Source organism: Lathyrus oleraceus, chromosome 6 (assembly GCF_024323335.1).
Source record: "Lathyrus oleraceus cultivar Zhongwan6 chromosome 6, CAAS_Psat_ZW6_1.0, whole genome shotgun sequence".
Classification (NCBI taxonomy): Eukaryota; Viridiplantae; Streptophyta; class Magnoliopsida; order Fabales; family Fabaceae; genus Lathyrus; species Lathyrus oleraceus.
This window is the reverse complement of record NC_066584.1, coordinates 628,956-650,508: the sequence shown is the minus strand read 5'-3', so window position 1 is coordinate 650,508 and position 21,553 is coordinate 628,956. Positions and strand designations below refer to the sequence as shown.

The 21,553-nt window shown below is 33.9% G+C and overlaps 2 protein-coding genes across 2 annotated transcripts; one reads left to right on the top strand and one right to left on the bottom strand.

Moving 5' to 3' along the window:
• Positions 1–4,214: 4,214 nt before the first annotated feature.
• On the bottom strand, positions 4,215–7,294 carry LOC127091570 (probable CoA ligase CCL5). Its single transcript, XM_051030240.1, has 5 exons — positions 5,994–7,294; positions 4,938–5,083; positions 4,790–4,857; positions 4,614–4,716; positions 4,215–4,513 (listed from the first exon to the last, which is right to left on the bottom strand). Exons 1-5 carry the CDS (start codon positions 7,219–7,221, stop codon positions 4,400–4,402), a joined length of 1,659 nt encoding a protein of 552 aa, XP_050886197.1. The 5' UTR covers positions 7,222–7,294; the 3' UTR covers positions 4,215–4,399.
• Positions 7,295–13,637: 6,343 nt separating this feature from the next.
• Positions 13,638–14,396, top strand: LOC127091299 (secreted RxLR effector protein 161-like). The gene has a single exon (XM_051029909.1). It carries the CDS (start codon positions 13,638–13,640, stop codon positions 14,394–14,396), a length of 759 nt encoding a protein of 252 aa, XP_050885866.1.
• The last annotated feature ends 7,157 nt before the right edge of the window (positions 14,397–21,553 follow it).

The window sequence follows — 21,553 nt, the reverse complement described above, 5'->3', positions numbered from 1 at the left end:
ACCTCTTTTCTCCTTATCTTTTTTCCGGATCTTTTCCCTCTTCTTTTGAGATCTGTTCACTCCTTCTTTTCGTATGTTAGCTAGAGACCACTATGCTTGTGAGTTGGCACTGTTTAGCTCGGAATGCACTCAAGATTCTGATGATGAATTTGAGTGATCCAGTTACCTGAGCTCTTGGTAAGGGTTTTCCTTCAGAGTTTCGTCTGGTCCATTTTCTGCAGAGTAACCGTGTTCTCCTGTTAACTTCTCCCCTCCCCCTGTTTATGAAGAATTTTGAAGTCTTAAAAAACTCCTTTTTTTTCGATTTTCCCATCCCAGATTATGTGGGATTTAATTTCTGTGGATTTGTTCTGTTTTAAGCTATTTTCAAAATGCTTTTTTTGAGTACTCCTGTTAACCTTTTGGGTAAAAATTAAACTGAATGATTTATTTAGTTGTTTTTTCAGTTTCTTAAGCGCATTTAAAAATTGCTTTTTATTTAAACTATTTTTCTTCTGCAGGTTTCAACTCTGAAATGACTTGATGAAATGGAAGGTGGCTGTAAGGAAGCAAACTTGGAGGCGCGCCCAAGTCCAAGGGGTTTTCAACCTAGCTACTTGGTCTTGTTCATTAGAATTAGGAACCTGTTTTGCAGCAAATTCCACTTTGTTAAAATGTAATTATTTAGTTTAGTTTTTTTTAAAGACAAAATGTGTATTTGGACTTATCTGTAACTTATTGAATTAAATCTAATAGCCATTAATAACTATGTATTCAACCTTTTAAGCTTTCAAAACTTAACTCAATATTTATTCATGCTAATCAATTTCAACTTTTAAAAACAACACACTTTTAACTTAAGTACAGAGAAACCAAATATAGTGATTTTAATTTAAAAAACAACACATATTCTAATTTAAACACAAAAATCTAAATATGGAACTTTTAATTTTAAAAAACAACACATATTCTAATTTAAACACAAAAAATCTAAATATGGAAATTTTAATTTAAAAAAAACAACACAATTCTATTTTAAACACAAAAATCTAAATATGAAACTTTTAATTTAAAAACAACACATATTCTAATTTAAACACAAAAATCTAAATATGGGACTTTTAATTTAAAAACAACACATATTCTAATTTAAACACAAAAATCTAAATATGGGACTTTTAATTTAAAAAACAACACAATTCTATTTTAAACACAAAAATCTAAATATGGAACTTTTAATTTAAAAACGACACATACATGTTTCTAAAAAATACAAATTTAATTTGGGAACCCATGAAGAACTTAGAACTTGGCATAAATATTTGGGATGTGTAAATGGACTAGTAAATAGTGATCATAGAAATAATAACATGACTCTTAATACTTACTAATTAAAAAAATAGGTTTTGGATTAGTAATGTAAAAAGATTCAAACCACATTTTAGATTATGAACACACTTATGCAAATGGGCCTTTGAAACAAAGAGATCTCATGGGTAAACCACAAATGGCCGGACAAAATTGGGGTATGACAATATCGACTCTCCAATTTACTCCAAACTTGATTCGGCATCATCAGGTCCATGACATGATACATTACCTCGTCTAAAACATATAGGTGAATCAATCATGCAACATTATCCTTTATCTCTACCTAATCAATATCCTCCATGTCATTCAATTTCGTCTCACATAACACCTTTTGTAAACCTTGTTGAACTAACAAATTCTTAATCCTCATTTGCCATAATTTGAAATTATTTGTTTGCTACTTTGAATTTCTCAACATGGTTAACCGTCATCTAAACCAAATGTTAGAAAACCAACCAATAAAAAAGAATAAAGCGAACAAAAGTAAAAGACAATGAACACGATTGATCTTTATGAATGAAATTATGTCAATGGTGCCTACCTCTACGACTATAGAGCAGTTATAATTCCTTTAATTTTTGTTTAATAATTATGATTCATTAGGGTTACATTGTTACATGTAATATACTCCCTCCGGCCTTATTTATAAGCAAACATTTTCTAATTTTTTTGTCCTTAAATATAAGCAAATGTCAAGAAATTTATGTACATTTAATGTCTTTATTCCAAAAGTATCTCTGCATTAATTACTTAAATTTGTTAGTGGAAGACAATTTAATTGAGGGCATACTAGTAATTGTGTTATCTCTTTCACATGAAATCAAGAAAATTAAATGCATTTAATTATATTTCTTAATAAGCGTGAAATTTGTCTTTTTTGTTTATAAATCAGGCCGAAGTAATATATAATACTAGATCCCAGTTTAAAATAATACCCTTGAAGGCTCAACATCCCCAATAATTTATCCATAATAATTTCCACAATATGAGTCATACTCAATAATACCCGTAATAATTTCCACAATATGAGTCATAGTGAAAAATAATACTATATGTTGTTAAAATAAAGTAATTTAGAATCAAATTAAACTAATCCTTATCATGCTCACCACTACGGGAAGAGCAAAATGATGGATATATGTAATGTCAATCGGTGTCATACATATTTAGCAAAAAAATTAAGAAAACCACATAAAATAATGAAATGATGTGATGGAGAAAGTATGAAATTGACTTTATGTGAGATCGAAATCAAATAGCGAGTTTTCCATTCAAGAAAGCATTCAACGGAACTCTTAAATGATTTCGTTTTGTTTTATACTGAATTTGGAAAAAGATATAAAGTATTGAATTTATGCTTTAGGGTTTATGTTGAATTTGAAAAAATATATAAAATAATATCAAATTGTGATCACTGGGATTGGAGCCTAGGTCTCCACGACCACAACGTGAAATCCTTACCACTAAACTACAGTCACTTGATGTTTGTGCAAATGAATATTATAATACATAACTGGTTTTAATAATTTAGTTTTTTATTATTCTTGTAAAACGTTCATCTTTTGATAATTTTTTTTAAGTTGTGCACATCCTTTAATTTAATTTAATGTTTCACTTTAATCACTTATCTAAAAAATATTATAAGTTAGTCTCATTAAATCTGTTCAGTTAATTAAGTTGGTCAACTTAGATGTATGGAAACAATTTTGAATCATTCTTGATGGTTGTGGTGGTCCATGAAAGAAAGACTCTTGAACATTCGGCAATAGATCACAATTTTATTGGTGACTTTAAATCTGTGTGTGAATGAAACTCTGGGGATTTGAGCTGCTTAAAGCTATTTATCTCGAACCATCTCCCTTTAACATAAAGAGATCAAGTAACTCCAACATTCAAATTGAAGAGACATCAGTTACTGAAACACTACAAGGTGACTTGCTTCATTTGGTGTCTATGAATTCCAATCATTGTAGAATTACAAAAAACTAAATCATTTTCAATCATCGTAGAATTCACCTATCTAGCAAACCTTTATAGTTTTTATCCAAAGAAATCCATTAGCAGTAATCAAACAACTCAAAAGCATATAATATCATAAAATTATATTGGAAAAAGAAAACAACATCAAACAACAAAAGCATATAATAAAACATTTCAATACTATCCAATGTTAAAAAAAATAGTTCTTAAAGTAAAGACTCAAACAAATAAACAAATATAAAAATAAAAAAAAAAACAAGAAAAATATTTGTTTAGTCTGTGCCCTATGCAATTGAGTTTTAAATTTTACAAGTTAACATAGGGTTTACACAAATTATAAAACAAAATTCAGAAAGAAAGGATTTTGAACCAAACCCAAAATAAAGATTTATGAATCAACAGTGCAAATTACATAAAGTAAAAGTGAGAGGAAGAAATTACCATCAGGCTTGGACTGAGAAAATCATAACATCAATGTAGAAACCAGATCCATAATTAAAAAACTAAAACATCACAATATCACTAGTTTTCAATAACCCTTTTTACACAAAAAAAAAACAACTCCAATCCTATTTATGAAGCTACAGAAACAATAATAGATGAAGCTAACATGTACTGGTGTAAATGCAAGACTTGAGGTTAAACCAGATGTAGCGCCACTACTACCATAATTCTTTTTCTTAAAATTGTGAATAATGACGATCATAAACAAGAAATCAGAAACTTTAGTTTGATATATTGAAAAACATAATGTAAAGTTTTTTTTATCTAAGGGACCAAAGCAAAACAATTAAGTTACGGGGAAAAAAAAAGAATTAAGTCTAAAATAAATACATAAACCTTTAAATTGCCTTAAAAAAATTCTTGCAAGACATCATTATCCAAAATATATATATATTTTCATAAAAATGAAAACCACAAAACATTTTTATTCTCTGCAATAGAGTAGAAAACCCTCAACAATATTGCTGGTATTACCAATAAACAGTTATGTGATATGATAAATTGATAAGGATTCATCATTTAACGAAATACAAAAGAAATCTATCATTTACAATCTCAAAAGCATTCAGAGTTTAGAGGTAGCAAGCGCGATGAGATCCTTCCGAAGAATTTTACCAGATGCATTTTTAGGTATGGAAGATATGAAAGCCACTTTTCGAATTCTTTTATATGGAGCCACCTGTACAGAATATTAAAAAAGAAACAATTTAATTTAGTTTTGAATCTCAAAATCCAAAGATGTAATAAAAATGGTTGAGAATTGTTCCAAACAAACAAACCTGGTGTGCAACAAAATCCATAACTTGAGTATGTGATATGTTAGTTCCAGGCTTCCTTACCACATATGCCATTGGATACTGTCCAACTTCCTTATCTGGTAATCTGATATGCATACATACAAAACATGATTTAAAGATAATAGTATAATTGATATGTAAATGAAAGGGTTCCTTACGGTATGACAGCAGCATCTAAAATAGCAGGATGAGTGAGTAACAAAGCCTCTAGTTCTGCTGGAGGTACCTGTAAAACAATACAACACTGATTTATCTTCCTCTTATCTACACAACTATGTGAGTGAAAGTGTTGAATCTAATTATAACCTGATATCCTTTGTATTTGATGAGCTCTTTCAGGCGATCCACCACAAATAAGAATCCATCATTATCAATATAGCATACATCTCCTGTTCTTAACCAACCCTCTGGATTAATAGTTGATGTTGTTGCCTCCTCATTGCTAAAATAACCTGCCAATGCCATCACCAACCATATCTTTCATGTTCATCCATTCAACCTTATGAGCAGCCCATTGTAACAAGGGCAGTTTGAATAAATAACTTATTTAAAGCTGATAGCATAACTACTTATTAAAATTTAAAAGTCTTGCATAACCTATTTTTTAAATAAAAAATAAAATAAATTTAAATTATTTTTATATGTGATATAAATTGTTTTCAAAAGTTATTTTGAGAATTTATAAAATAAGTTCAAAAAATGTCATACATAATGCAATAAATTGTTTTAATAAACTGTTATAGAAAGTGTTGGATATTCACGCACAAGTCAAAAGTCTTTTTTATTCATTCATAACCTTTATTCTTTCATTTACTAGTTGTACTATTTTAGTCATACACGTTTCACATATGGTTAGTTATTATTATGCATTTTTCAATAAAAATATTGGATAATCTAGTCAAGGATAAGACAAAAAAAATATTCCAGTACCTCCTTCCTAAAAAGTGATAAACCAACGAGAGAATATTTTTTTATTAAATTTAGCTATTCGGATAATGAAAAGTACGTCAAATTAATTTAGAATTACTGTTAATTAAAAATAAAAACTAAAATACAATTCAAATTTAAAGAACACTTATTTTTAGAGCAAATAACTTTTATAAGTGATATTTTTTCATCATAGATACAGTAATAAATTCCAAAACAATATGTGTGGTCATTTTCATCCACTACAAGTATAAAAAAAAATAGAGTAGCCTTGTGTTGAACATTTTAAAATATAAACTGATGTGAATCCATAAAAAAAAAAGGATGTTTTGTCCGTCAAATGTAATTATTTATTTATTTATTGAAGTGAATAAAAAACATGGAAATAATTTAATTAAAAAAATGGAAAAAAAGAATAAGAGTAAAGAAACAAACCTTTCATGATGGTGGGACCCCGAAGCCAAAGCTCACCGGTCCGGTTAACCGGTAGCGGTTGACCAGTTTCAGTGTCAACAATCATAGCCTCCGTCGAAGAAGACACTAGCCCAGCCGTACCGTACCTACGACTCTCTTCCAAAGATTCCGTGGATGACCCAACTCCAGAGGATTCTGTCAGACCATAACCCTGAAGGATCTTAACATTAGGATACTTTTCAATAAATCCTTCCGTAACTTGTTTACTCAGAGGAGCTCCACCGGAGAGAACCGTGTGAAGGGAACTCAAATCGTACTTGCTATTAATCGCATCTGCGTTGTTCAGCATAGCAACCAGTATGGGCGGCACCAGCGGTAAGAACGAGGATCTGAATTTCTCAATGGATGAAAGCAGGTCATGCATCTCGAACTTGGAGAGAACAACGATGGTTGAACCCAATGCCAGAAGCCCCGTAGCGAACACCGCAAGACCGTATATATGAAACATTGGAACCGTGCATATGAATGTTTCTCCATGATCCTCTTCTTCTTTACTGAACCTAGACATTACTATTTGAACCATCGCTATCAGGTTCTTGTGGGAAGATACTACTCCTTTGCTGGGTCCAGTAGTTCCGGAAGAGTAAAGTAGAGTGGCCGTGTCGTCCTGGTTGACTCGCTCACTCACTCTACTCAACTCCGGTTCTTTCTCCATCATTTTCTCCAGTGTGTTTGTTGATGATGAGTTACGTTCGGTTTCCATGAGAATAATTGGGAGTGAGGGCGATGCTCCGGTGATTTTGGAAACGAGTTGAGAGGTTGTGAAGGCGAGGACAGGTTTGGAATCGGCTATCTGTTTTGCAATTTCGCTTGTTGTGTTGAGAGGATTAGTGGTAGTGATGACGGCGCCGAGGGACATGACAGAGAGACACACGATAGGGAAGTAGATGGAGTTGGGAGAGAGAAGGAGGATGACATCACCTTTTCTGATTCCCATGGTGGAGAGTGAGGAGGTGACAGAATCGACAGCTCGCCAGAGTTGTTGGTAGGTGAATTGACGGCCGGTGGAGGCGTCGATGAAGGCGATGTTGCCGTGATGGGCACGGGAGGAAATAAAAGTGGTGGCATGTAAGGAGTGGTTTGGAGGAAGGGAGAGAGGTTTCCTCTTGCTGTAGAAGATTGAATTGGAACTGCAAAATCCACTTCTGGGGTCTATGCTACTATTCAGATTATCACCCTGTATCTCCATTTCTCTGTTTTCTTCTTCTGTGATTGTTTTATGAAATTGGTGGTGTTATATGTAGTAATAGTACCATGTGTGAATCGTGATCACCCCTTAATATTATACTTCAGCTTTATTTTTATTTATCTATTATCAACTCTTAAAAAAAAAATAGTGTTTTGACCGATTAACCCTTCTAAAAGTTTCAAACTTTTAACTTCATGCCAAGTGTTCATTAATGATTGATAAATATATCTAACACAAAATAGTTTTTCTCTTCTTGTCTCAAACTAAACTCATCTCTCTCTCTCTCCACAATTTTCTTTTTCTCTTCAACCCTAAACTCGTCACCCCCTTTCAAGAGTATAGTCTGTTTATGAGTTGTGTTTCTCTCTTTGTCATTCTTTCATGTAGATTTGTTTATGGGTTGTGTTTCGATTTCAAGCAGTGAAGAAGATGGAGATCTTTTGGATTGTGGTTTTTATTTCAAACAAAGAAGAAGATGGAGATCTATTGAAATCTGCATCTCTTTTTTCTTTTGGGGTTGTGTTGAATTGACATGACAAAGTAGGTTTGCTATTGATTTTCTGCTAGGTGTATTATGCTGATTTTCTGGTTTTTCTACTACTTGATTGTAGTTTGTTTGATTCATGTTTGTGCTGATTAATATGGTATTAGTTGTATGTGTTGTTATGTCCATCCGTTTTATTTGTTAGGTTTTCCTGAGTATGATTGCGGAATGAAATTATTGGGTGCTGGTAATATCATTTCTCTTGATTTGAGCATTGCACAAGTATATGACAAGGTGAATTAAATGTTTTTTAAAGTTTATGAAGTTTGATCTTAAATTTAAATATTTTTCACTAGCACTTGCTACGCACTGAAGTGTGTTGGAATGCAGTATATCAAAGTTGATCGGAAGCTTAAAGGATGATGATTTCAACCAAAAACAAATATTTATCTAGCTTTTGCTCCTAATGAGGAAATTAATGGACATGATGGTGCTGAAATTTTTTCTCTTTCTAAACTTTTTTAGGATTTGAAAGTTAGTATAGTGCTTGATGAAGGTATAGTATAGACACTTATATTGATAAACAGTTATAAGTTATAATCTATCTTATATGTAATTAATTGTTTGTGGATCACTGATTTGAATTTGTATTCATTATTTAACTCACTACAAAAAAACTGGAATTTGTGGCGGTTAAGAAAGAACGAGTACGGCAGTTATAACCGCCATAATTTACAAAATAGCGTTTTTATCTAACACCATAAATTTGGCTGCCGCTAAGTAATAAATGGCAGTTTCGTAGTAACCGCCACACTAAACGCCACAATTCACACATTATAAAATATGACATTAGAGGAATACGATATGCAAAGAATCATATAATTGAATAGTCATTTTAGCATTTCTATCGATATAAATACAACATGAAAAGTAATTTGCATCATGGACACAATTAATGATTGTTATTATCAATAGAAAATTATCATTTCTAACATATAAAATTATCTAAACAAACTCAACGCTTATATAAACTTTAACAGCAAATACATTGTCTTTGTCATAAGAGGGGGCTCTTATATGGAAAAATCAGTTGAAAATAATAAGTTTTCTTATTACTTTGGAAGGGTACACACATTGAAAGTCTTACATTAGGATCTACCTATATCCCAGCCTACAGCATCTGACTGACCTAATCATGATATATGCATATAATGAATTACATTTCCTTTTAGCATCACATTAATAAATTATACTTGAAGCTATAACAATGCTCCAATATTTATTGCATTAGTGACTATTTTCTAACCTAAATACATTAACATCTATCTCATTATCTATAAGTCCACCTAAATACTTAAAATCTTATTTAATCAATCAAAATAGTCCTTCAAAACACATCACAACCCTACATACATCACCATCAACACAACAAAATTAAATCCATGGAAAAAACCTTTATTTAATTTCAAAATCCATTTTTTTTACATGTGTACATTAAATCCAAACAAGTGTGTCATGCAGTGGACCCATATACCTAATTATCATATCAACACATTCAACACACTTGAATTTCACATGCTTTCAACACATTGAACACACATTTGATTGTTGGTATTATCATGTCATTCTGAATACATAGTAATAAGTCAATAACACAAGAAATTTATCATCATTAATATATTATTTTTCTTCCACATGCATACACTTATAAACACTCAAATATTTGTGGTAAATCTATAATGCAACTTCAAAACTTACCTCATAATCCTGAGAAGAAAATTTAACACGTGTAGCAAGTTGAAAAACAAGTTCACATCTGCTATAGCAACATCAAAATCTTGTTCAACTGTTAATTCTGCATGAAATAGATTATGTTCCCATAAACTCTGCAGTGCCACTTTTTTTAGGACTATCGGCATAAAACAACAAAACTATAACTTTCTATTCAAATTCACTATGTATAGCAAGTAGTCTTCAAATTCGCCAAATTTTTTGTGCGATACTCAGGATCACACCATGAAAAGTCAAAATAATCCACCGTGTCCAACAAGAATTCACATAAAATCTATAACCCTCCATCAATTCTCAATTAAAAATCCATCACACAATTTAAGAAAGGGTAAAAAGACGTACCCGAAAATGTAATCTTTAAGGCAACTAGAAATAGCTTAAACATATTGAGATTTTGGACCCAATGTGCCTACAATCTTTGTTATTGAAAAAAGAAAAAAAAAACTCTCCAAAAACCATTATTCATTGTAAATTATGTCTAAATTAACAAAATCAATTTAAACCTGCATCAAATGAATAAAAAAATGTAGACAGAAAACAAAAATTGAACAGATCTGAATATGAAAAAACCATAACATCTATTTCAGTATCCTTAATGGAATAAGGGGGTCCTCTTTCCTGATCTAATTGTTGAATAAACTTTAATGTTATAGTTAATGAGTTTTATTAATAAGATAGTGGAAAGATTAAGAGTCTGTTATAGTTGGAAGGTCAAGAGATAGTGGCCAATTAATAGTATTTACTAATTATTATGTTTCCTAGAATAGCTGAAGTTTCTGAGTCTGTATAAAGACCAAGGATGTACTCTAATGAAATACAGAAGTTACAAAAAAACTCGCTTTCTTCTGTCAATTTGGCATCAGAGCAAATGGCAAACATGATGAATCAAATGCCGTTGCCACGGCTAACGAAGTTAAATTACGAAAATTGGAGTATCCAAATGAAAGCTCTTCTCGGATCTCTAGACGCGTGGGAGGTGACCAAAGATGGGTTTGAAGAACCAACAGATATTGTGGGATATACGTCAGCTCAAAATAAGGCGTTGAAAGAGACGCGATCGAAGGATAAAACGGCACTATACATGCTGTTTAGGGCTGTTGATGAATCAGGCTTCGAAAAGATTGCCGGTTCGACTACGTCGAAAGAAGCGTGGGACACGCTAGAGAAAGTGTTCAAAGGAGCATATCGAGTAAAGCAAGTTCGACTCCAAACTCTTCGTGGCGAATTGGAGAGGATGCAAATGAAGGAGTCAGAAAATGTATCTGACTACATCACGCGTGTACAAAAGGTGGTGAACCAACTCACCAAAAATGATGAAACAGTAACTGATGCACGAGTTGTTGAAAAGATTTTGAGATCTTTAACAGATAAATTTGAGAATATTGTGTGCGCAATAGAAGAGTCGAATGACCTTTCGAAGCTCTCAGCCGAAGAGCTCGCTGGTTCCCTCGAAGCACACGAACAACGTAAGATGAAAAAGAAGGAAGAAGGAGTAGAGGACGCAAATCAAACCAAGGAGCAAATCAAAGACGAAAATGTACTCTTTTCTCAAAATTTTCGAGGAAGAGGACGTGGTCGTGGAGGACGTGACAATGGTCGAAGTGGTAGAGGCAGCAACTTCGAGAGAGGACAGTCGAGCCAGCAAAATTGGCATGGCATAGGACGTGGTCAAAGAGGTGGTTGGTCGAACCATTCCAACTTTGAATGCTACAAGTGTGGGAAGTATGGTCATTATGCTAAGGATTGCAACTCATTCAAATGCTATAACCGTGATAAAGTGGGACATCTTGCAAAAGATTGTCGAATCGAAAAGAAGGTAGAAGAAACAACCAATCTAACTTTGAAAGCTGAAGCAAATGAAGGTTTTCTCTTGATGTCTCAAAATGAGATCAACACAAATGACAACGTTTGGTATCTTGACTCAGGAGCAAGTAACCATATGTGTGGTCACAAACACTTGTTTAAAGAAATGAGAAAGATTGAAGATGGCAATGTGTCTTTCGGAGATGCATCGAAAGTGAAGGTCGAAGGCAAGGGAACGATCCGTTACTTGCAGAAGGATGGGTTGATTGGATCAATTCAAGATGTTTATTATGTACCAAATCTTAAGACCAACATCTTGAGTTTGGGACAACTTACAGAAAAAGGTTATTCGATACTTATGAAAGAACGGATATTGCATTTGAAGGACAACATGGGACATCTGATTGCTCGTGTCGAAATGGAGAGAAATCGAATGTACAAATTGAATCTGATAAACGTTCGAGAAAAATGTTTACAAGTAAATGTAGAAGACAAAGTGTCACTATGGCATCTACGCTTTGGTCATCTACATCATGCTGGTTTAAAAAGGTTGGCGAAAAAGAACATGGTGCATGGACTACCAGATATGGATTATGAAGGAAAGTTCTGTGAAGAATGTGTGCTTAGCAAACAAACAAGAACTTCATTTAAAAAGAAGGCAGAATATCAAGCAAAGCATATCCTTGATTTGATTCACGCCGACATATGTGGGCCAATCACGCCAGAATCTTTCAGTAGCAAAAGATACTTTATTTCCTTTATCGACGATTACTCACGGAAGACATGGGTTTATTTCTTGAAAGAAAAGTCTGAAGCATTCGAGGTGTTCAAAAGGTTCAAAGTAATGGTGGAGAAGGAAACCGACAGACACATTAAAGCAGTTCGATCTGATAGAGGTGGTGAGTATACTTCGACAGCCTTTATGAAGTATTGTGAAGAGCAGGGTATAAGGAGATTTCTAACTGCAGCATACTCACCTCAACAAAATGGGGTGGCTGAAAGGAAGAATCGAACAGTCCTTGACATGGTTCGTTCAATGCTTAAAAGCAAGAACATGCCAAAGGAATTTTGGGCAGAAGTTGTACAATGTGCCATTTATGTTCAGAATCGATGTCCACATTCGAAGTTAGAAGATCAAACACCATAAGAAGCGTGGAGTGGACAGAAGCCAACAGTTTCTCATCTCAAAGTATTTGGAAGTATGGCTTATGCACACGTACCAGATTAACGAAGAACGAAACTTGAAGACAAAAGTCAGAAATACATATTCATTGGGTATGATGAGAAAACAAAAGGGTACAAGTTATTTGATCCCATAAGAAAGAAGGTGATAGTGAGTAGAGATGTCCGAATAAACGAAGCAAGTAAGTGGGACTGGAACAGTTCGACAGAAGCTATCGTCGAAGTTGAAGAATCATCTGTCGCTGTACCACCAAACATTTCAACAAAACTTGAAGATTCTGACAATAAAGATGAACCTCCACAACCCAGAATGCGGAGTTTGCAAGATCTGTATGATTCGACAAGTGAAGTGCACCTTGTATGTCTCTTGGCAGATGCTGAAAACATCAGTTTTGAAGAAGCAGTACGAGACAAGAAGTGGAAAAGTGCCATGGACGAAGAGATGAGGGCGATTTACCACAACAACACTTGGGAGCTAGTTGAATTGCCAAAAGGTAGTCAACCCATTGGTGTAAAGTGGGTATTCAAGAAAAAGATGAACGTTCAAGGAGAAATAGAACGATACAAAGCGAGACTTGTTGCGAAGGGATACAAACAGAAAGCAGGAGTTGATTATGACGAAGTATTTGCACCTGTTGCAAGAATGGAGACAATTCGATTACTCAGATCTCAAGTTGCTCAATTCAAATGGCCAATATTTCAAATGGATGTCAAAACAGCTTTTCTGAATGGTGTACTCGAAGAAGAAGTCTATGTTGAACAACCACTCGGGTACATGAAAGCTGGAGAAGAGAAGAAGGTACTGAAATTGAAGAAAGCGCTATATGGGCTTAAGCAAGCACCACGGGCATGGAACACACGTATCGACACATATTTCAAGGAGAACGAGTTCGAGCAATGTCCGTACGAACATGCCTTCTATGTGAAGAAAAATGGAAGGAATGTATTACTTGTTGCTCTCTATGTCGATGATCTTATTTTTCTGGGCAGTAATGATCAGATGATAGAAGAATTCAAAAGCACAATGACACGTGAATTCGAGATGACAGACTTAGGCCTGATGAGATTCTTTCTTGGTCTGGAGGTTCGACAAGAAGAAACAGGAATCTTCATCTCACAAGAAAAATATGCAAAAGAAATCTTGAAAAGATATAAGATGGAAAGCTGTAATCCGGCTTCGACGCCAATGGAACCAGGAACAAAGTTGTCGAAATTTGATGGAGGAGAACGTGTTGAAGCAGGAAAATATCGAAGTCTGGTAGAAAGTCTTCGCTATCTCACATGTACAAGACCAGATATCTCATTAAGTGTAGGCATTGTAAGTCGATTCATGGAGGAGCTAGTTTACACACATTGGAAAGCATTGAAGCGAATTTTGAGGTACATCCAAGGAACAGTGTCACTTGGGATGTTCTACTCGAATTCAGACAAATACAAGTTGGTTGGTTACTCTGACAGTGATTGGTGCGGAGACATAGACGATCGAAAAAGCACTTCTGGATATGTGTTTTTCATGGGAAATACTGCATTTACTTGGCTTTCTAAAAAGCAGCCGATAGTAACACTTTCAACATGTGAAGCAGAATATGTAGCAGCATCATGGTGCGTTTGTCATGCAATATGGCTCAGAAGATTGATGAGTAAAATGGAGCTAGAACAGAAAGGTGCAACAATAATACAAGTTGTCAACAGGTCAGCAATTGAGTTAGCAAAGAATCCAGTAAACCATAAAAGGAGCAAACACATTGACGTTCACTTCCACTTCATTCGAGAACACGTGAAGGAAGGAAATGTCGAATTGAAGCATGTAGCAAGTAAGGACCAAGCAGCAGACATTTTCACAAAACCACTATCAAAAGAAATCTTCGACAGAGGCAAGAAATTGATAGGAATGATGAATAGAAGAAACATTTAAGTTTATAGAGGAATTTTGTTGAATAAACTTTAATGTTATAGTTAATGAGTTTTATTAATAAGATAATGGAGAGATTAAGAGTCTGTTGTAGTTGGAAGGTCAAGAGATAGTGGCCAATTAATAGTATTTACTAATTATTTTGATTCCTAGAATAGCTGAAGTTTCTGAGTCTGTATAAAGACCAAAGATGTACTCTAATGAAATACAGAAGTTACAAAAAAACTCGCTTTCTTCTGTCATTAATAACTCTTCTCTTCATTCAAGATTGGGCTATGGGAGGCCGATACCAGAGTGAGAGAGATGGTAGGCTTAGTGACAGAACTTGAAAAATGAAAGGACGAATGATATACATAGAAATTAGGGCTTAACGTTTTTGGAAAGTGGAAAAAAGAGGAAAAAAATTCCGGAAACCAAAAGAGTGAAAAAAATTTGAGCTTGTTGATTTTCTAATTACGTGTATTTTTTAATTCATAAATAATGGCGGTTAATTTGCATCATTTACGTCGTTTCAAACCACCGACGGAATTTACTAGACATAATGACGGTTTTTAAAACCGTCCTATTCAAACCGCCATAATTCCCCCTTTTTTTAGTGATTCATTTCAACATTGTATTCACTTACAAATGCACAGTGATGCCTTCCCCAGACGACCATTACAGGGCATTCTATGCAGAGAGGAGTCCGTGGTGGCTGAAAATCAAGGCCATTGGGATTCAGGAACATATGGCCAAGCTTTATGATAACACCACTATGGAGAATCTTTTAAAGAGTACTGAAAGCATCCAAAGGTACAGTGCCTCGCAGTTTGACTTGATCAAGGTCGGCTTGAAGGCTGATGAGGAAGTTATTTCTATTAACATGGGCTGGAACTCCATCACCAACAGTAAGTCAATCGACTCTGATATCCATCCAAGTGATCAAACATGTATTGTATAATATAAAACTTTACGTCCCGAGCCTTGTGGTGAGGCTTTGCAATTGCTCTAGAAACTATCATAATTTATGGTTTATGTTTCAAGGTTTTAATTCATGTTCACTTTTAAAACTGTATTTTAGAGTCAAAAGAAGCTCAACTTGGTTGCTACTTTGGTACGTTGCTGCAGTTGCAAGTGACACTAAAACCGACTTCAAAAACTGTATATCATGTAGTAAACATTAACTGTTGTTCTGTCACTTAATACAAGGTTTTTGTTCCCCAAAAGTAAGTGATTGGTCCGATGAATTGTTATATATTCCCTTAAATTATAGATAAACGTGGTTAAACTGTTTGTATTACTTGTAAGTTATCTTGAAGAGCATATTGAAATAAGCTAAAAACAACTAAAGTCATAAGCCTTTCCCAAACAATGAGACAATTACCTCAAAATAGTTGTTCATAAGCCAATCCAAACAAAATCTATATATCTATATATTATATGCTTACACTATTCAATGACTTTTTACCATTCAAAATTGTTTAATTTAATGCCTTAATATGTGTATGTATCATTGTAAAGATTATTGTTACATATACTTTTAAAATATATGAAATAAGATCCCATTTGAATATTTGATGCAAATAATGAAGACAATGGGAAGCTACTGCCTACAATTAATAGTTGGAAAATAAAATGCATGATAATGCATTTTTATATGGGTTTATATTAATAGTGTAGGAATGCTAAAGTATTACAGAAGCCAAGTCGTTGTCAAGCGCGCGCACACACTTTTACTACTTTATTCATAAATTTATGGAGTCTACATGCACTAAAAGGTTATATTATTGATTATATGACAAGAAGTTATTTTTGCATACAAAAGTAGTTCGTCAGCGCCACAAGCATCACCACCCACTTCCGCCGAGGTATCATCTACATCATTGTTCTTTTTTGGTTATTTATTTTTATGATGTGCCCTCCATTTAGCCTAAACAAGTTAATTACATTGCTTCCCATGAGAACTGCCACGATTCTTTGAGAGTATGGTTGTATGCATGTTATTACTTAATATTTTGATTTTCCTAGAAAGTTCTTGGCGGTACAAGAAAGAGATGACAATCCTTTAATGGATTTTACATGATGAGTTTAAAATAAATAGCACATTTATCGTTGTTGGGCTTGGGACTTCGAAAATATATGTGATTATTATGGACTGGAACACGTCATTTTCACATTTCTCCTTGAAGACGACCGATCTGAGAAATATGATGAGCGCTCGAACTGAATAATAGGCGATCAGGAAAGTGATATGGGGGAGGTGTGGTGGAGCTTCCCTTTCATGTTGCCCCTTGCGGACCCTTGACAAATATACCAATACAAATTTGTATTTGCTACATAAAATATGTCTTAACTAAGCGAGGCACGACTAAGTCATATCACTACGCCAAAAATGACTTTTAACAGCGCATCTTAGACAGCGCTTTTAAAAGAAAGCGCTGTCTAAGGTTAAAATTAAAATAAAACACGGAAAATGTTCCAAAAAAATAATGAAAGCGCTGTCTAAGGGGGGGGTCTTAGACAGCGCTTTCTAAAAGCGCTGTCTAAGACCCCCCCTTAGACAGCGCTTTTAGAAAGCGCTTTTAAATATAGACCTTAGTCAGCGCTTTTGATAAAGCGCTGTCTAAAGTCTTTAAATTAAAAAAAAAATTAAAACCAAAAGCGCTGTCTAAGGGGGGTTTAGAAAGCGCTTTTGGAAAGCGCTGTCTAAGGCATACCTTAGAAAGCGCTTTCCACAAAAGCGCTGTCTAAGGTCTAATTAGAAAAAATGTATTAAAAACTAAAATGAATCTTAACCATCTTTTATTCCAAATTCAGCTTCTCTCCTATCTTCAAACCCTGACACACTCTTCTCTCCCAAATTCTCTTCTCCGCGCCTCTCTTCTCTCTCAATCCCCAATGCACCCAATTCTCTCCCCAAACTACGCACTTCCCTCAACCGCTCCTCTTCCTCTCGCCGCAGTTTCGTCGTTAGGGCTTCTGTAAGTTCTTTAACAACCTCTCTTTACTTCAATCTTAACAACTACTAGTTTTCTTCTTTAACTCCCTTTTTGCTCATTTTAACCCCTTTTTCTACCGGTACAATTCGCTATAAAAATCAAATAGTTTTTAGTTGTGGAATGTTGTTATGCGAAGTTTTCTGTTGAAGTTGTTGATTTGTTGTTTTACTTTTATTATTGTTTGTTTGAAATTTTGAATCTTTGGTTAATATGATTTATGGTTTCAGTTCAGATTCATGTGTGTGGTTATGGTTGATTTTCTGTTTGCAGCATTGTTGAGCTTATTAGTTGGTAATAGTTATTGTTGCACTGAAATGCAATTTTTTTTGTATCCATTATAGTGTAGTGTAGGCTTGGGTTGACTTTTGGAAATCTAAAAGCAATTGTAGAGATGTAGAATTGATTTTGGAATGATTCTACTTTGGTTCTCCTAAAGGAGAATCTTTAGAATTTATTATGCCTCTAAAATTGATTTTACTTGAAGCTAGAATTTGTAGCTTTTGAGTTTAAGCGATTTTTACATTGAAATTTACTGGTCAACTCAGTTTTGCATAAAATTATCCAAACATAAATCACTTTACATTCAACTCACTTTTATCCATAACCAATTCACTCACTTGGAATGATTTAAAACCAGATGCACAATTAGGCATTCATGAGTCTTACATCTTGAAGCTTATGAGCACGAAATTGAAATGCATTTTCTTGATTATCTCATTCATTTGTGTTGTTTGTGATTAATTTCTAAGTATTGACTTTTGTTGCATCATTAATGAAGTTGAGAATACAAGCCTCAGAGCATAGTTTTTCTCTTGGTTAATCTTTGAATTAGTTAATTAATAAACTTTGTTTCTGTTTAAAGGGTGAATTACCATTAGTTGGGAACTCAGCGCCGGATTTTGAAGCTGAAGCTGTTTTCGATCAGGAGTTTATCAAGGTAGACAGACTGTTGCCCGTGAAGTGTTTTCTTTCGTAATTTATATATCTTTGACTAAAGCAATGTCTTTTCAGGTCAAACTATCTGAATATATTGGGAAGAAATATGTTATCCTCTTTTTCTACCCATTGGATTTCACATTTGTTTGTCCCACTGGTTAATACAAAGGATCAAGTGGACGAAATCAAAGAGGAGTGGTGTCAATTCATGATAGAGCTCAATGTTTGTTCATAAATTTGTGTAATTAATGTGTACATTTGTAGTATATGTAATGACTTATAAATGTGTACATAAATTTGTATATATTTTGATACATTTAAGGCAAAATTGGTTTGAATTGGTATATATATATATATATTTGTTAGCCAAAAATTGGTAGAAAAAAGGCCAAAATGGCATATATAAAATGTGATAATTGTCTGTCAAAATCTGGTTGAAAACAGGTAGAAATTCTGGTTTATAAACCTGGAAAAAATGTGGTTTAAAACAAAAGCTTCAAAAATTTTCGTATACCTTAGACAGCGCTTTTGTAAAAAGCGCTGTCTAAGGTATACCTAAAAAAATTAAAATAGGAGGGTCTTATAAAGCGCTTTTGGCCAAAGCGCTGTCTAAGGGGGGCTTAGACAGCGCTTTTAAGATTTAAAAAAGCGCTGTCTAAACCTTTAGCAGCGGAGGTTTAGACAGCGCTTTAAAGCGCTGTCTAAGGTCTTGTTTGTTGTAGTGTATCATTTGACCAATAAAAAATGGATAGGATTCCATAAAAAAAAATGGGAAAGTTGAGCCGTGTGATGGAAGGCAATGGGTTTGTGTCTCTCGGTTTGTATGTACAATAAATTCAATGCATTAAAATTTTATTTATCTAATTAACTCTTTAATTGGTATAACAATTACGCTAAATCAAGATATGACAAAGGAATGACACAGTAGTTTATAACAACTGATGGTTTTTATTTTTACTATCATAATTTAACATGTCAATGGAATACTTATAGAATTCTTTTGAAATAATAATAAGCAACGACCTATTTAGTTTATCCAAATCAATTTGAGAGAGGAGCAATTAATGATTTGCTAGGGTTTAAGTATGAAGAACAAGTAAATTCAAACGAGGAAGATGACTTGAAAGATCGAATTAAAAAGTGAGTCAAATAAAATGCTACAAACTATACCTCTATACTAACTCTTCCTCAGTATATGACGATTTGAGATACGAGCATGCAGAAGGAATCAACATTTGAGTGGTTACAAGATACAAGGCTATGGTTACAGGGTAGAAAGAGATAACATTATGCCGCGGCTGAAAAAATTATAGAGTCCCCACCATATTTTATTCAATCCTAATGAGCAGTGAAATAATATAAAACCTAAAAGTTAGGGGGGGCTAAGATTCGGGAGCCAGTTAAGCAATGAGAATGTATTAGACACCCATCACCTCCATTGTATTCAATGGGATCATCCTCTAATTCTAGGGTTGGTGTATGTTTCTAAGGGAATGTTATACTTATGCTATTTATTATTGCTTAAGTTATTTATTTACAAGGGAAATGTTATTGTTCAAAGAAAATAGTTTGATTAATACATAAAGACAAAGAAAAAGATTTTGATTATCGTAATCACTAGAGTGTTACAACTATATGCCTACGTACCTTCAAGTTTGTTGAAGGATCAGAGCACCGTAGTTCGTCTTGGAAATGTTGGTTGTTTGGTTGCTTTTAGAATTTTGAAAATAGTCTCAACGCACCAGGGATGAAGAAATGATTGATTTTGAAAATGTCTTAATGTGCAAGGGAAGAGGACTTAAATTTTGAATGTGTGGCATTTATTTTAGGTTAATTGATCAGTTTGCAAAAATATTATAATTAATTTAATTAGAAATTAAGTTAAATGATATAACTGTATACATAATTGATTTTTATTTGAAACTTTTAAGCATATAATTAGATAATGAAAGAAAAAAAAATCAATACAACCTCGATTAAACCCTAATTTTCCTTTTAATAATATTTAAATGATAATCCTAAAATTAATAGTGGAATTATTCTAATAAAACTCTAATTATCAAAGCATATTTTTGTATTTTTGTAATTATTAAAAATGAAATAAAAATCTTGACCATTAAAATTAATTATGGTAATTAATTTAATCGGTTATCAATTAAATATTAATGATAAAAAATTAATTATAAAATTATTTAATAAAAAAAGAGATAAATTAATTGAATTAAGTCAAATAGACAATGGGTGTATTTTGTGTTGTATTGTTAATGGGCCTACAAATGGAGGGGTGTAAGAAACAACTAGAGAGAGGCCCATTGGCTTGGAGCCCACACTGGAAAATGGTGGTCCATGGAGAGAGTCAACAATTGGCTCTCATCCAACAACGTTGGATTGATCCAAAAGAACCCAGGCAGATGTTACAAGGATTTTTGGATGTGTGTACTTAGTCAAAGTAACCAATATGGATGTCATGATGTGGAGTCAACCAGGGTGTAAGGGACACACGTGCACATGGATTTAGTCAAAGTCAGTTGATCATGTGGCTATCGAGAGGCCACGTGTGATTGATTAGTGCTCCACATAGAAGGATATTTAAGGAAGTTTCCTTCATAAACTCCCATTTCCTTCCCCTTTCTCTCTCTCTAATCCTCACCTCTCTCCATTTTTCTCACTTTGCTCTCTCCTCTCTCTACCCTCTCCCCTCCGAGCCACCGTCCGAGCCACCCTGAACCACCCTAAACACTACCCTATAACCCAGTTTTTGGTTCAAGTTCAACTAGAAACTTCAAGTGTTCATCTGAAAATTTCAGAAACACTCAAACCTTTATGAACCCTAAACCACTCATCCTACCCAGAAAAAACCTTAGGGTTCTACTAATGAACCCTTACCATTAGAAGGTGATCCTCCAACTTCAACCCACATCAAAACCTGGGTTCAACATGAACCCTTACCTAGAAACCCTTCATCGGTGAACCTTAGGGTTCATCGTATGAACCCTAACCCTAGCTCAAACTCAAAAACCCTAGGATTGATTTATAGATCGGCCCTAAACCCTAGTTGATTTATAGATCGGCCTACCTTGAACCTCAATCAATGCTTCGAAACTCAGAAAAACATACAACACAACACCAATCCCTACACCAAATTCTAACCGTACACTTGAGTTAAAGGATTTACCTTCCCTGTCGTGACCAAACTTAAGTTGCATATCCTTCCTTTAATTCCTTGCTTTGATTCTTTTCGATCTC

What these genes read in the sequence shown, in the direction of transcription:
- LOC127091570 (XM_051030240.1), bottom strand. Translation starts at nt 7,221, where the DNA reads ATGGAGATACAGGGTGATAATCTGAATAGTAGCATAGACCCCAGAAGT. An exon ending in TTAGATGCTGCTGTCATACC is followed by an intron (nt 4,717 to 4,789) that starts GTAAGGAACCCT and finishes TATGCATATCAG; the next exon opens with ATTACCAGATAAGGAAGTTG. An exon ending in TGGATTTTGTTGCACACCAG is followed by an intron (nt 4,514 to 4,613) that starts GTTTGTTTGTTT and finishes TATTCTGTACAG; the next exon opens with GTGGCTCCATATAAAAGAAT.
- LOC127091299 (XM_051029909.1), top strand. Translation starts at nt 13,638, where the DNA reads ATGGAAAGCTGTAATCCGGCTTCGACGCCAATGGAACCAGGAACAAAG.